The sequence below is a fragment of the Tursiops truncatus genome, chromosome 4 (genome assembly GCF_011762595.2).
Source record: "Tursiops truncatus isolate mTurTru1 chromosome 4, mTurTru1.mat.Y, whole genome shotgun sequence".
NCBI lineage: Eukaryota > Metazoa > Chordata > Mammalia > Artiodactyla > Delphinidae > Tursiops > Tursiops truncatus.
In genome coordinates, this window is record NC_047037.1 from 34,265,929 (window position 1) to 34,280,320 (window position 14,392).

Genomic DNA, 14,392 nt, shown 5'->3' on the forward strand with positions numbered 1-14,392 from the left:
TTTGGGGGCTTAAAGAGCAATAAACTTAATAATCTTGAAAAACAGTTTATGCCTTTGAGGCTTTGAGCTAGGGCTTTGCTTTGCATTAACCTACGGTATGGGTTCAAATTCAATGTTTAAGTAGTGTTAAGGTTACCTGCTGGTTTGTTTCTTCACTTTTCTGAATACCACTCTCTTCTAGTGTGTAGTCATAATTAAACAGATAACCAAGCAGATGCCACAAAATTCCAGCTTGCAATAGGTGTGTCTGTAGCCAGAAATCCACAGCAAAAGAGCTGACACATTCTACCCCAAGAGCTGCCACTCGTGGAATAGTCTGAGAATAAGAATAATGGAATTAATTACAGGATTAAAAAAAAAGCTCCCAAGAGAAACAGGCTGCCAATGTATGTCAAGCTAGCTAACTTATTGTGTGTTTACCTCCTCTTATATTTTCAATACCAGTTTATATCTGAATCCTATATCTTTTAAAGCCTAAAATTAAAAGTAACCCTGTGAAAAGACACAGAATTCCTATTTTTAGAAAATTAATTAATTTTTAAATTGAAGTATAGTTGATTGACAATATTGTGTTAGTTTCAGGTGTAGACAATAGAGATTTGATTTTTTGCAGATTATATTCCATTATAGGTTATTACAAAATACTGCGTATAAATCCTTATGCTATACAGTAGATCCTTATTATCTGTTTTATGTATAGTAGTTTTATTTGTTAATCCCATACTCCTAATTTGTCCCTTCTCACCTCTCTCTCCCTTTTCTCTTTGGTAACCATAAGTTTATTTTCTATGTCTGAGTCTGTTTCTGTTTTGTATATACATTCATTTGTATTATGTTTTAGATTCCAAATATAAGTGATATACAGTGTTTGTCTTTCTCTGACTTATTATATTAAGCTAATATTCTCAAGGTCCATTCATGTTGCTGCAAATGGCAGCATTCTTTTTTATGGCTGAATAACATTCTGTTGCGTGTGTGTGTGTATACACATCTTAAGCCAATTGTCTGTTGATGGGCACCTGGGCTGTTTCCATATCTTGGCTATTGTAAATAGTGCTATGAACGTTGGGTACATGTATCTTTTCAAATTAGTGTTTTCATTTTTCCAGATATGTACCCGGGAGTGGAACTGCTGGATAATATGGTAGCTCTAGTTTCAGTTTTTTTAAGGAACCTCCATGCTGTTTTCCATAGTGGCTGTACTGTACCAATTTACATTCCCGTGAACAGTGTATGAGGGTTCTCTTTTTTCCACATCCTCTCCAGCATTTATTATTTGTAGACTTTTTGGTGATAGCCAGTCTCACTAATGTGAGGTGATAGCTCATTGTGGTTTTGATCTGTATCAGAATTACTATCTTTGAGGCTAGTTAGTGTCAAAGACTTGGGAATACAGTTTTCTTTGTTTCACTTCTTGTATTTTTAATTTTTAAAAATACTGATAAGGCATTAATAGCAACGCATGTGCTAGTGATCTTAAGTGTATCAATGATATCTTTAGTGCAGGTGTACAGATTTACTTCTTTATACCAGACTTTGCATTCTTATTAAACACTTCTAAGGACATCAAGTAAATATAGTTGAGGACATTATTTTCATCAGATTCCTTATTTCTAGATACCTTAGCCTGGGATCAGCACCCTAATCCTGTTCTATTCCAACACAACTGTCACTCTGCCCAGTTACCTGAGAAATCACTCTCCTTCCCAGCCACCTATCACATCACCCACAGACAACTTCCCCTGGCAGTACCAGACTGGGAGGAAACAGCAAGCTCTCAGATTCGCTATAGCTTTTCCACCAGGCAATGACTCAACTCTTAAGTTTCAGGTTTTACGTGGTCCTTTACTTTCATTAGATTGATTTAGTCTAGTCTTCTCTCTTGCTTCCCTGCCTCTGTTCAAATATTCACATGAGACCAACTTCCCTCTAGATATGTCACTCTAGTCTTACTCTTTGTGGGCCAGCCCAGGAACAAAAGCCACCATTTACAGCAAGGCTTTAGTGAAAAATGTAATTTACTTGAAAATAATTTTAGGAAAACAACTAGTTAATAAATTGAGGACTGGCTACTTGACAAGAAAACCCACTGCTGACTGAATCCAGAAAGTGGTAAAGATGACCTCTACCTTGCCAAAATAGAGCACCCGACAGAGATCCCTGATGATGCCAGGCATTTCTGTGATCTTCTCTCGGCATTCTTCAAACTGAGCGGCCACACTATAGCATTTGCTTATGTGTCCACACACCTGCAGACAACATAAGAGAGAAAAAAAAAGGTCACATGTGCATTCCTTATTTAAGACAGTGGAAATCAAATCAGCGGAGATTCGTGAATAATGCTTAATGGTATATATGACACTCCAAAATTAAACAGAACATTTCTATTGAATTATTAGTATTTCTGGTTAAGATTCCCTATAGATGCAGGGTTGGCAAACCATGGCCGCTAAGGCTAACAGGCCAAGTCAACCCTGTTCTTGTATGGCCAGAAAGCTAAGAATGGTTTTTACATTTTGAAAGAGTTGCAAAAATCACAAATAAAAATATGCAACAGACTGTACATAACTTGAAAGCCTCAAATATTTACTCTCTGGCCCTTTATAAAAAGAAGTTTGCCAACCTCTGGAATAAAGTATTTTTGTCCAGAATTCTAATAATGTACTGTACTTAAAAATAAGGATGAAACTCAAAAGCCTGTACTCGATTGTTTTATATTCTAAATTTTGCTGGCATAAACAAAAGGCCACATAAAAAGATGCATCTACAGTGATCTTAATGAACTCCTGATGGATTTTCTATTAAAGAATTCAACAGAAAAAAAGCCAATGAAAACACTAGGGATGGGAGAGGGAGGTAGAGAAGGAAATTAAGGAAGGGGATAGAAAATAAGTGAAATAAAAATGGCAAAATGACAAATGTTTGAAACTGGGTAAAAAAAAATTAAGCCAACAGATTACGTATGATTTAGCACAGTGGTTCTTAAAGTGTGATACACAGACCAACAGCATCAGTATCACTTGGCAATTTTGTTAGAAAAGCATATTCTCACGCCCCACCCCACACATACTGAATCAGAAACTCTGTGGGCAGGGGACCTGGGAGGCAGAGCTCAGCAACCCAGGTTTTTTGTTTGTTTGTTTTTGCTGTACGCGGGCCTCTCACTGCTGTGGCCTCTCCCGCTGCGGAGCACAGGCTCTGGACACGCAGGCTCAGCAGCCATGGCCCACGGGCCCAGCTGCTCCGCGGCACGTGGGATCCTCCCGGACGGGGCACGAACCCGCGTCCCCTGCATCGGCAGGTGGACTCCCAACCACTGCGCCACCAGGGAAGCCCGCAACCCAGGTTTTAATGAGCCCTCCAAGTGATTCTTACAGATGTTAAAGTCTGAACTACTAGTCTAGCGTAACTTTCTTGGAACCATATGTTTTAGTCTTACCTGTACAGACATGTCACTTGGTTTACTAGAATGATTCAAGACAGCCACACAGCGACTAAATGCCTCTTGTAACACCTGCAGAAAAAGAAGACAGCCATCAACTCTCCATTTTGAGTTGGAGTCTGAAAAGCCTTTTCTGGTAGGGATAAAACATTAATAACCTTTTAATATCTGAAACTTGGCAAAGAAATATTTGCTCAATTAACATTTGTTAAATAAACAAGTAAACAAAGGACCCTGAAGTTTTTTTAAGCATCCCACTATGCTATTTTGCAAGTAATATTAAGCTCACCAATTTTGAATCCAATATTCTCCAATTCACGTTGTGAAATAAAGCTCCATTTATTTTAATTTTGGTATTATAATATATAGAATATTGTTATCTGTTGCAAAAAATTAAAGAAACTGTATCAACTGTATTTGTACTTGGTGAATTATTTATTGCTAAGAGACATACAGTTTGCCTAAACTAGCTTGAAGACAAGGACAAAGGTCATTCCATATTACCTCAATTCCATTCTCCCTTCTGAGCTCTTCAGCATTGAGGGCTGAGCAGTTAACAGTATGGAAAGCCAGCTCTGCAGCAGCAGGCAACAATGGTGATTCTTTTGAGAAAAGGTGGTCATCTGAAGTTTCCATTGTTATTGTCCTAATTAGCATGGGGTAGCCTGCATATTTATAAGGCTGTAAATCTGAAATAATCATGGTTCTAAGTTAATTTTGACACTACTTTCAATTATGTTGCCAAAAAAAAAGAGATTAAAATATGCAACATCTTAAATGTTTCCTAATTCTAGTTTATAAAAAGAAATTAAACCAAGTACAAATCCCTTGGATCTTTTCAACTAGCAAACTTGTTTGGTGGACTTTTCTAAAATGTTTTCACTAGAAAAAGAGTATTTTCTGGTAGATTAAAACTGAACTTTGTGTATAGTGGTTTTGATCCTTTGCAAAATATCTATGTTTTCTATGTTGTCCATGTGATCTTTATAACTTTTCACCTGATCACAGACAGCAAGACATAGCCAATGCACCAGAGACCCATACCTCTTTATAAAGAGATAGAAACATTTGATTTAAATGAGTGAATATTTTATATTCTGCTTTCTGAATAACAGGAGTACTTTCCTATTTTACCAGTTATCATAAAATAAATGTTTGAAAATACTGAATATAATTTGTTACTATGAATACAAAATAGAAAGTTAATTTATTAACTGTATTTGGCTAATTCCATATTTTGACAAGCAAATTTAAAAGTGAAATCTGAAATATACTGGTGCTCAATTCCTGTTCTTTTCATTCTTTTTTTTTTAAACTAACCTATGAGGTGGAAATATGTAAATTAATTGGCTTTGACTTTATAAGTATCTCTGTCATCCCACTTGAAATCAGCATAAAGCTTTTTGCCTTTTGAAGATGACAAATAATCTGCTTTAAATTAACTCATTTCTAAGATGGCTTAAAAAAAAAAAGCCCCTTGGAACTGGTCCCAGTAGTCCTAACACATACATACATAAGAAGAAGAGTGAATTAATGTTAAGTTCTATCAGATCAGGACCCCCATCCCAACTTACTGAGTATAAACCCCCTTTGGGAAAAGTGGAAGACAGCCTGAAAAAACATTCTGACCTTGATAATATACCAATGATGAGCTACAACTGCACCTTGTGGCTAATATAGATTTACCAGCCATCAAAAAACAACCAATGGTTTGAAAAAGACTTCTTTAAACTCATTCTGATTAGTGATAAATGCCATATAACTAAATGCTTTACAAATGTTTTCTGTTGAGTTCATATGCAAAAGTGAATCAATTAATCACTGTTCTCTAATGACCAAGCTGCTCAATCCCTACGCTGTCCCCTCCAATACTTAAACTGGAACCCTACTTGTCTTCAATTACCCAACACTCCTGCTTATCTCAGATCCCCACTGTCCTCTCTTTTCTCCCATCATCCTATAGAGCAAATGGGTCTCCCACTTTGTGTGTAAGACAAGTTTAGTTCCCAAGCCAATGGACACATGCCATATTGAACCCAACTCCCACCCTCAACAGAGTCTTAAAAATTCTCAACGTGCTCCTAGCTTTCTGGCTGCTACTAAATAGCCCTGAAAACATGCTGGAGATTTCCAATAACCTGTATCCTGAAATTGAAACAGAGCAGGACCCTATGGTCCTTGCCCTCCATGTCCTCCACCTGTGCAAAAACTTTAGCCAAAGAATAAGTTTAATCAGAGAAGTGAGGAAATACAGAAACAAAGGCAAACAGTCAAAGGAGACCAAATAATAGTTTAGTCATTAAGCAAAGTCAAGGACCTTTAGTTCCTCCTCAAAGCCTACAGATAATGTTCTGAGCCATATCCTGTGAGCTGTCTTATAGATACTGAAAACTCCTACCAGGTGGAAGAAGTTAACTACATGATGACCAGACTATAGCCATGACATAAGCTGCCACAATTCTGAGAAGTGGCCTCAAGGAAATGGGAACAAACTGACCCTGGAACTGAAGACTAACTGTACTTAAAGCAATCAAGATGACACTGGTCAGACCACCACATGACCAATTTTAAGATGACTGTCAGAGCTGACTGGACTGTTTCTGCATGTAGCCCCTTCCCTCAGCCTATAAAACCTCTTGCCCACTGGTTTGGGGTGGGGGGAATCAGCCTTTGAACAGGCAGCTGCCCTTCCTCCACCCCACCCCCTTGATTACTGGCATCCAAAATAAAGCAAACTTTCCTTTCCACCAACCTTGCCTCTTTATTGGCTTTTGAATGGTGAGCAGCTGGATCCTACTTTTGGTTACAAAATCACACCTATTTTATCTATAAATTTTTCAAACTGTCCCACAGGATCAGAGGGTTTCGAAAGCTACCACAGGAAATGAGGTGTGAAGGGATATATAGGATCATTTGAAAAGTTTCTGTTGCTTTTTAAAAACCAGAACACTCTTGGTGTTTTCAGCCTTTAGAGGTTTATGGATAGGTACAGTCTTATAAAAGACATTTAATGATCCTTAAATGCCAGGTCCATTTTATATCTCAGTTAATATGTTTACTGCTAAATGGCTAAAGACAAAAACTAACCAAGTACCTCCAGAGAACAGAAATGTACTTTAGGACGGAACAATGAAATCTGGTTGGAAATGTAAACTATTCTAACTACAGAAAACTACTCTTTTACTATATCTAAAATGCAATTCTAAGAGTCTTTTGCAATAATAATTAGAAATAGGCTGCAGAAACAAGAAGCATGGTAGAATTAGCTGGAGGGTAAATCAAAATTTGAGAATAACACATGCCTTACCTTCTTTATGACGGTTGAAGAGGATGCTCTGTGTTTTCAGAATTAAAATTATATTCTCTGGATCTGGTCCATCTGTTATTTTGGCTGATTTGGTACATAAAAATTCATAGGCTTTATTTACCTTTTCAAACATATCCTGTATGTAACCAAAGACAATTAACTTTTGTTAACATCTCGAATTACAACTTAGAACACAGATGATTTGTATTTTGCCAGTAAATTCTTTGGTTACTATTTTGTTTTGTTTTTTACATAAAGGGATTCATTCCAACTGTAATATAGGTGGTATACTTTTAAGGTGAAACAATTTTTTTTTCCAAATACTTATTCAATGATCTCAGTACCATTTACTGAAAATTATTCTTCAGTAGCTTATACCATATATGTCATATTAAACTCATACACACCAGAGATAGTTTCTGAGTTGTTACAAAAATAGTTATGATAAGAACTACTGTTTTTTGAGCACTATGGCAGGCACTGTGCTAAATGCTTTACATACATTATCTCACTTAATCCTCAAAACAGCCTTGTGAGGTGTGTACCCTTATTAACCTCACCTTAAAGATGTTAGCTTGCCTAAAGTCACAAAGCCCATTGCTCACAGAGCTAAGACGCACACCCAGGTCTGACTCTATCTGTGCTCTTAAACTACTATACTATAATGTTCCTTATCTATATGTTGATCCTTGTGCCAGTATAATACTATTTTACTATTGCAGTTTATAGAGTATTTTAATATCTGGTAGTTTAAGTTTAGCAACTTAATTCTAATTTCAAAATTTCTTCCTATATTGATTGTTTTCTTTCCCAGATGAATTTGAATTGCTTTAGATTTCTCAAAAAATGTCCCAGGCTTTTGATTAAAAATGCCTTAAACATATAAAAGTGACATTTTTTCAATGCTGTCTTCCTATTCAGGAATACTGCCTGTCTCTAATAAAAAACACTAGCCCTGAATCAGTGGAAATTACTCCAAGTTTCTAGCAACAAACTATGAGTACTGTTTTTATTGGTCCTTGTCTGATTTTATCTTTTATGAATCTCCATTGGCGCTGTAGTAGGAAGCTGGAAAAGACAAGATCAGGGAATGCTGGCAGCAGATGACTTTAAGTCTGAAGCAAATTTTCTACTTTTTCATTAAGAGTGATATGAAGTTGGATGTCATTAGAAAAAAATAAATTACCCAAAGCAATCTGGGTGGCAATGGCATCACTACAAATGAATTAAGTTCACCCATATCCTAATTTTCAGTTATTCATGTGACTGCCCATTAGAATTAATTCTCAAACCGACATGGGTAAGGAAAGAGAATAAAACCCAAAAGTTACTAGTCACAGTGTAGTCCTTTTGATAAAATGAGAGAAGATCATTTATGCTGAAAACTTGGGCACGTGGGTCAGAGGTTAATTAAACATACACTGGACATATATTATGAGGCAGACACTGGCGCATAAGATGAGCGTATCTTTCCTCTGCCTGAAATAGTAATAAAGCAAAAGCAAGTCAACCCCAAAGCCCTAATTCCAAAGGCAGTACATACCCTCCCTTCTGGATTCTTATCAGGGTGGTACTTCTGTGCAAGTCTGAAGTAAGCTTTTCTAATCTTGCTCTCATCATGCCTACAAAATAGGAAAACTGTTTCATGAATTAAGTAAGGTGCAAGAAAATACTTACACAATCATCTAAAATCATCTAAAAGTGCTTAAGTAAGGTGCAAGAAAGTACTTACACAATCATCTAAAATGATATTTTAAGAATCTTACTTTTACTGTATATGATCATATAGTAGATATCAAATTAAACCCAGTAAGATTTAAGTAAGATGATTCCTATGTGTTATCTTTACACATAAAAGATAAAACCTAAACATTCCCTATGCAAGGTTACCATATTCACTTCAAATTACAAAACCATATTTAGGTTTTGAAGAACTAAGAATTTTAAACTAACTTTTCAAATTGTCACTTCAAACTATAATTCTAAGTTATTTTAACTATCAGCCTTGTCAAAAATGAACAAATTCAGTCTATACTTAAAATGGCTTTTAAACTTTTTCTCTAACATATCTATTCTACTATAAAACTTCACTGATGATAAATTAAATCTGCATTCTTTCCTATACGTTTGTCATTTACGATCCTAGACACACTGTTGTCAAATCTCTTCCTCATGTATAACACAAACTGCAAGAAGGAGGAAGATGATACTGAAAATGACTCACGGTCCCTGTCCTTGAGGGAGATTAAGCACTTCATAAGCATCATCTATTGACATTGTAGGTGGCTTCTTTTCTACTTCCTTCTTCCAGGCATCAAGGGTATCTTTTAGAAGCTTAACCTTAAAGACAGAGAATTAAAATTTATATCTATTAAAGTAAAACTATTTCAGAATATAATTTTTAAATTACAGAATTGTTGTGCTGTATTTATTTCAACTGACATTTCTAGGCTAACCAATTAACAGCTTTCTAAAATACAAATAACCAAAATCACCTTCTAGCACTGTTAAATGGTCAGATAGCAAGGTATTTGTTATGGGGCTATATTTTTTAAAAGTAATATTTTATTATTTATTTATTAATTTTAATTTTTTTTTTTTAATTTATTTTTGGCCGTGTCAGGTCTTAGTTGCTGCACACAGGATCTTCGTTGAGGCATGCGGGATCCTTTGCTGCAGCACGCAGGCTTCTCTCTAGTTGTGGTGTGCGGGTTTCTCGCTTCTCTAGTTGTGACAGGCGGCTCCAGAGGACATGGGCTCCGTAGTTGTGGTGCGCGGGTTCCAGAGCACGTGAGCTCTACTTGAGGCGCGAGAGCTCAGTAGTTGTGGTGCCCGGGCTTAGTTGCCCCGTGGCATGTGGGATCTTAGTTCCCTGACCAGAGATTGAACTCGCGTCCCCTGCATTGTAAGGCAGATTCTTTTACCGCTGGACCACCAGGGAAGTCCCTAAAGTGATATTTTAATTCTCTGCCAATTTTTGTCTCTACTTTTTTTTTTTTTTTTTTTTCAGTACACGGGCCTCTCCCGTTGCAGAGCACAGGCTCCGGACGTGCAGGCTCAGCAGCCATGGCTCACGGGCCCAGCTGCTCCGCGGCATGTGGGATCTTCCCAGACCGGGGCACAAACCCGTGTCCCCTGCATCGGCAGATGGACTCTCAACCACTGCGCCACCAGGGAAGCCCTGTCTCTACTTTTAACTGTTAAAGAAACGTTCAGAAAGTACGGAAAACTTTGGAATTAGCATTCACTGTAGTAAGAGAGGAAGCAGTATATGATCGCATGCTTCTCAAGGTGATCTAACATAATTACTGGTATACTGGTATTCAAACAAACATAAGGGATAGTGAACACAAGGGAGTCTGGGTAGGGGTGAGAAGAAGAGGGCTAATATTTGCTGCATGCCTATGTGCCAAGAAGGTATGTGCTTTACAGACTGCAGATTTAATTCTTATATAAAATTTCAGTAATACATGAAAACATTGAGGTTCTGAGAGACAGCTGCATACTTCCCAGTTAATAAGTGATGGAGCTGGATTCAAACCTAGGTCTGACTAAAAAGCCCACACTTTTTCTGCTATCTCATGTTGAATCCGGAACAAGCAGCAGTGTCTACCTGCCTTCATTTGGTCATTGCACTGTAAAGAGGCAGTGCCTGGTGGTACAAATGGCAATTGTTCTTAAGTCTTCTGATGGTAAGGGTAATGGTAAAACCTCTGCTATAGTAACAGACCAACAGGGGCACCCAGGCCTACTTTATTCCAGGCTTTCACTAGGTATCCAGGGGCTCAAGTTGGACGGGTCCCAAGGGCACTGCGACAGCAGATACTACTATACAAATGTGCAAGTCACACTTACTGCCTCCAGTGTGTGCCAGGAATATGCTGTGTTTTTTTATATGAATTCTCACTTAATCTTACCAACCACCACATGAAACAGTTGCTATTGGTAGTAGTAGTACTATTACCATAACTGAGGCTTAGAGAAGTCAAGCGGTACACTGAATGTACATACAGAGCCATTAATGGCCAAACTGAAACTCAACCCCAGACTGCCTAACTCCAGCATCTGTGAGCTTAATGAATCTCCTATAAAGATGAGCTTCCACCAAGCTATTATAGTATGTAATTGTATTATATACATGAAATTGAGTTTGTTTTGTTTTTGTCACAAAAGATCAAGATTGTAAAGTCCTTTTATGCTCCCTGAAAAAACTCTTTCAGTTTGGGATTTACCCAAATGTACTGAACTACACTTAGAATTACACAGTGCTTAAGTAAGGAGGAATATTTAAGAAAGAATTACACAGTGCTTAAGTAAGGAGGAATATTTAAGAAAGCTATTATCCTTCTTATCACAGAAAGAAGAAATACCCAGAAGTGATTAGAGGTTCTTTTACGGTTTAAGAAGGCAAAAATTAATCTGCTGACTTACCGGGTCTTTAATTGGCCAATCTGGAAACCGGAATGTATCACAAAGTTGTTTGAGGTAATAAATATTACAAAATAGTTCATTTTCTAGCTGTGGGTAGTTGATAACTGGGATGGGACAATATTGATAAAGTGCTCTTGTGTTACTCTGAAGACGAGGTGTGAAATCAGCAAGATGGGCAGCAATCTTCTCTATCATAAGGCGCCTACAATTAGAAAAGTCTCCAAGCATTATGAAGGCATTATTTTATTCTATTTTAAAGAAAAGGTCAAGACAGGTAATCATTCAAGGTAATTAAATGGATCTTCTTCAGAATAACTTAGTTATTGGCCTAAAATGAGAGCTTGTAAGAATGTTACTCAGAGTATTCTAAACTTACTATGTAAAAACACTCCATGGATATAAACTTATTTGTAATATGATCTATAAAGAAGACCATAGAGAAAAAGGCTGACAATATCAGTCCTTCTTATTGAAAATTCAGTCATTAGAAAGTCAAATGGTATGGAATCTGCATGCATGAGGGCACAGCCACAGAATCAAGTTAGCTATCACCCCAAAGAAGCTCACTGCCTGGTCTTTATTTTAGTTAATGTAGCACAACCTGGGATCTGGCCCTCAGCTAAGCAGAAAATTGATTTGCTCAGTATACAGAGAGCTACATCTTTTAGATGAGAGACTCATACTAACCAATCTCCGGAGAAAAATATTATACAGAATAACTGTAATAAACGTATTCATGTTCCTATACATTTGTTCCCAATGAAAAATATGAATATTTTCAATATGAAATTTCAATTTTCAAATTGAAAATTTTCAATTTTCTATATGAATATTCATACAGAATATATTCAAATTGATGGCTAGCATATGCCAAGCCTGTAGGTCAACCTATCAGAGAAGCCAAATGATGACGAGCAGGTGGCATTGTGAGTATGAGTCAGCCAAAGAAGAGTGAGTAACTGACTCAGAAGATCAACTGCCATCCAGCTAAGAAGACCAAGGGGTTCTCCAGAGAGCCAGACTTGACACTGGAACCATTAACTGCCGAGTCTTTCCTGGACAGTGCCTGCCTGGACACTGACATCTGCTTCTGGGCCTCTCCTTTTTCTTGGTGGAAACAGGCTTTTCCTATGGCATTCTCCTGCTAACCTCCAGATTATGGTCAATATGTGCTGGCTAGGGAGCCCTCATTCTAAAATGATTGTGGGTATCTCTAGACTGATCCATTCCATGTGGGCATAGTTTTTAATTAGTGGGGTACAGTTCTATTTCCAAATACCCAGAAGGAGTGTCTTGATTTTATTCCTATATATCTCTTACATAGATATTAATTCATTGTCTAAAAGCACCAGTGGTAACAGGCTCCACCCTTATATAAAGCTCTATTAAGGTAACAGTAATTTTGTCAAATCATCTTAGAACAGAAAAAAGCTCAGGGCCTTGTCAACAGCAGTCACCTGATTTGGCACCAATGACTACTGTAGCTTTAGATTATGTAACTAGTGAAAGGAAATCTTTTCACAGAAGTCAAACCAGATGGGAAGAGGCAAAGATTCTGTGTATAAAATACAATCAGCTGGCTATTTACCTCATTTCACTGCTCCAGATTGCTTCTGGAGTATCAAATTCTCCTAGAAAAATCTCAGCAAACTTTTCAGCCTCGTAATTTTCTAAGTAACAAACCATTGCTTCTGGTAGAATGTGCCCAAGTATACTTCTCTGAAAAATATCTTGTCCTTTCGTCTTTAAAAAAAAAAAAAACAAAACGTAATCAGAAACACTAAAGTTATCTTTTCAGTTTTCTAATAAATGAATTGGGGTTAGAGAACATTTTAAGAAAGGAGAATAACTGGAACATACTGCTTTTATGCTTTTGAAATTTAGATGGAAAAATGGCAAAATGAGAAGTGCAATGTGTCTGGTATAAACTGGCTTGGCATGAACTCCAAGGTGGAACTACCCGCTCTAACCCTGCAGTAGCCTTAACCTCCTCATCGGTCAGGTGTTGCCAACATTATTTAGCACAATTAGCCTTTGACCATGTATAACAGTAATGAACAACACAAGGAAGACTCTGCAAAGATTTACATCAATTATTCTGTGTTACATCGTTGGCTGTAGTTCCCACCTGCACCTGTTTCTGTTTTCAAAAATAAGTCCAGAAAAATTGAGATCTTAAAGAGCCTATCCTCATGAAATGTAGCTAGAATTTAGATGGAGTATTTCTATACAAAGTAATTATAATTAACTGTACTAAGAACTCCATATTCTCTGACTGGCCAAATGAAGTCAGGGTAATGTTCATATTTATCATGCTAAAATTTTAAACTCATTTCTTTACCTGATGGAAAAAATTCCTAAAGACTATGAATACTTTTCTTATTTCCTTCTAGGCAAACTGAGGATGTTTTATTCTTCTAGGATCTGACAGAGAGACAGGGGGGAAAAAATCCAGACATGGTTTTACCACTTAGTGCAAAGACAAATTAGATGATGAATATTTTCAGGCTTTTTACTAATAAAAGCCATAAACTGACTATCTGTTAAACTTTGGGGTGAAGAATTGCTTCTTCTTTAGAATACTATTATTTCATAATTCCTACATCTAGAGTTCTGCTATAAACAAATATTGTTTGGCTGTAATTTAAAATATTGTTAGGGAAAATGATGTATATAGTTTCTCATATTATAAAATTTGAAGAAAAAGATTACATATGCATAACTTCACAGAAAAAAAGGAAAAAAAAGAATGATTAAAAGTGCCTAATGTTACATTAAGGTGGTAACAATAGGGGCAAATTTTTTAAAAACTTTATATTCTCATTTTCTATTTGCATAAAGCTATGGAAATCATACTTCCATGGGTATCACTTTAGTATTATTAGACTGTAGACAGATAACTTTCTAGGGCTTTACTGGCCTCTCTATAAAACATGCAGTTTTGGTCTTGTGTCTGTTGTCAGACTGGTGTAACATTCCTTGGTTAGTCTCTTAAACAGTGGTCTAGTTTTGGTTTATTCTGCTCTCAATAAAATATGAAAATCAATGTTCCATGAAAAGCCTAACAAAATTTCAAACACAATTCAGTTATGTGTTTACAATAAATATCTCTGTAAAATGCAGGTATAAAGCTACATTTTGTCAGAGCTACCTGGATAAGTCTTATCTTTTTTTTGGATTCCTACTTTTCCTCCCCAGTAAAATGGCAATAA

General features: G+C 36.7%; 1 protein-coding gene across 6 annotated transcripts in view; it reads right to left on the reverse strand.

Annotated features, from left to right (window-relative positions):
• Positions 1–14,392, reverse strand: part of DNAJC13 (DnaJ heat shock protein family (Hsp40) member C13) — a 122,755-nt gene that overhangs the window by 38,411 nt on the left and 69,952 nt on the right. For all 6 annotated transcript variants that reach the window (XR_012331351.1, XM_019934166.3, XM_073803814.1 and 3 more), the window contains 9 exons: positions 12,769–12,923; positions 11,181–11,382; positions 8,974–9,089; positions 8,293–8,371; positions 6,750–6,885; positions 3,947–4,131; positions 3,440–3,514; positions 2,130–2,249; positions 137–316 (listed from right to left, as the gene is read on the reverse strand). Coding sequence is in view for 5 of the 6 variants with exons in the window: in XM_019934166.3 (XP_019789725.1) it covers positions 137–316; positions 2,130–2,249; positions 3,440–3,514; positions 3,947–4,131; positions 6,750–6,885; positions 8,293–8,371; positions 8,974–9,089; positions 11,181–11,382; positions 12,769–12,923 (1,248 nt within the window). In the remaining variant the exon portion in view is untranslated. The remainder of the gene's footprint in view (positions 1–136; positions 317–2,129; positions 2,250–3,439; positions 3,515–3,946; positions 4,132–6,749; positions 6,886–8,292; positions 8,372–8,973; positions 9,090–11,180; positions 11,383–12,768; positions 12,924–14,392) is intronic.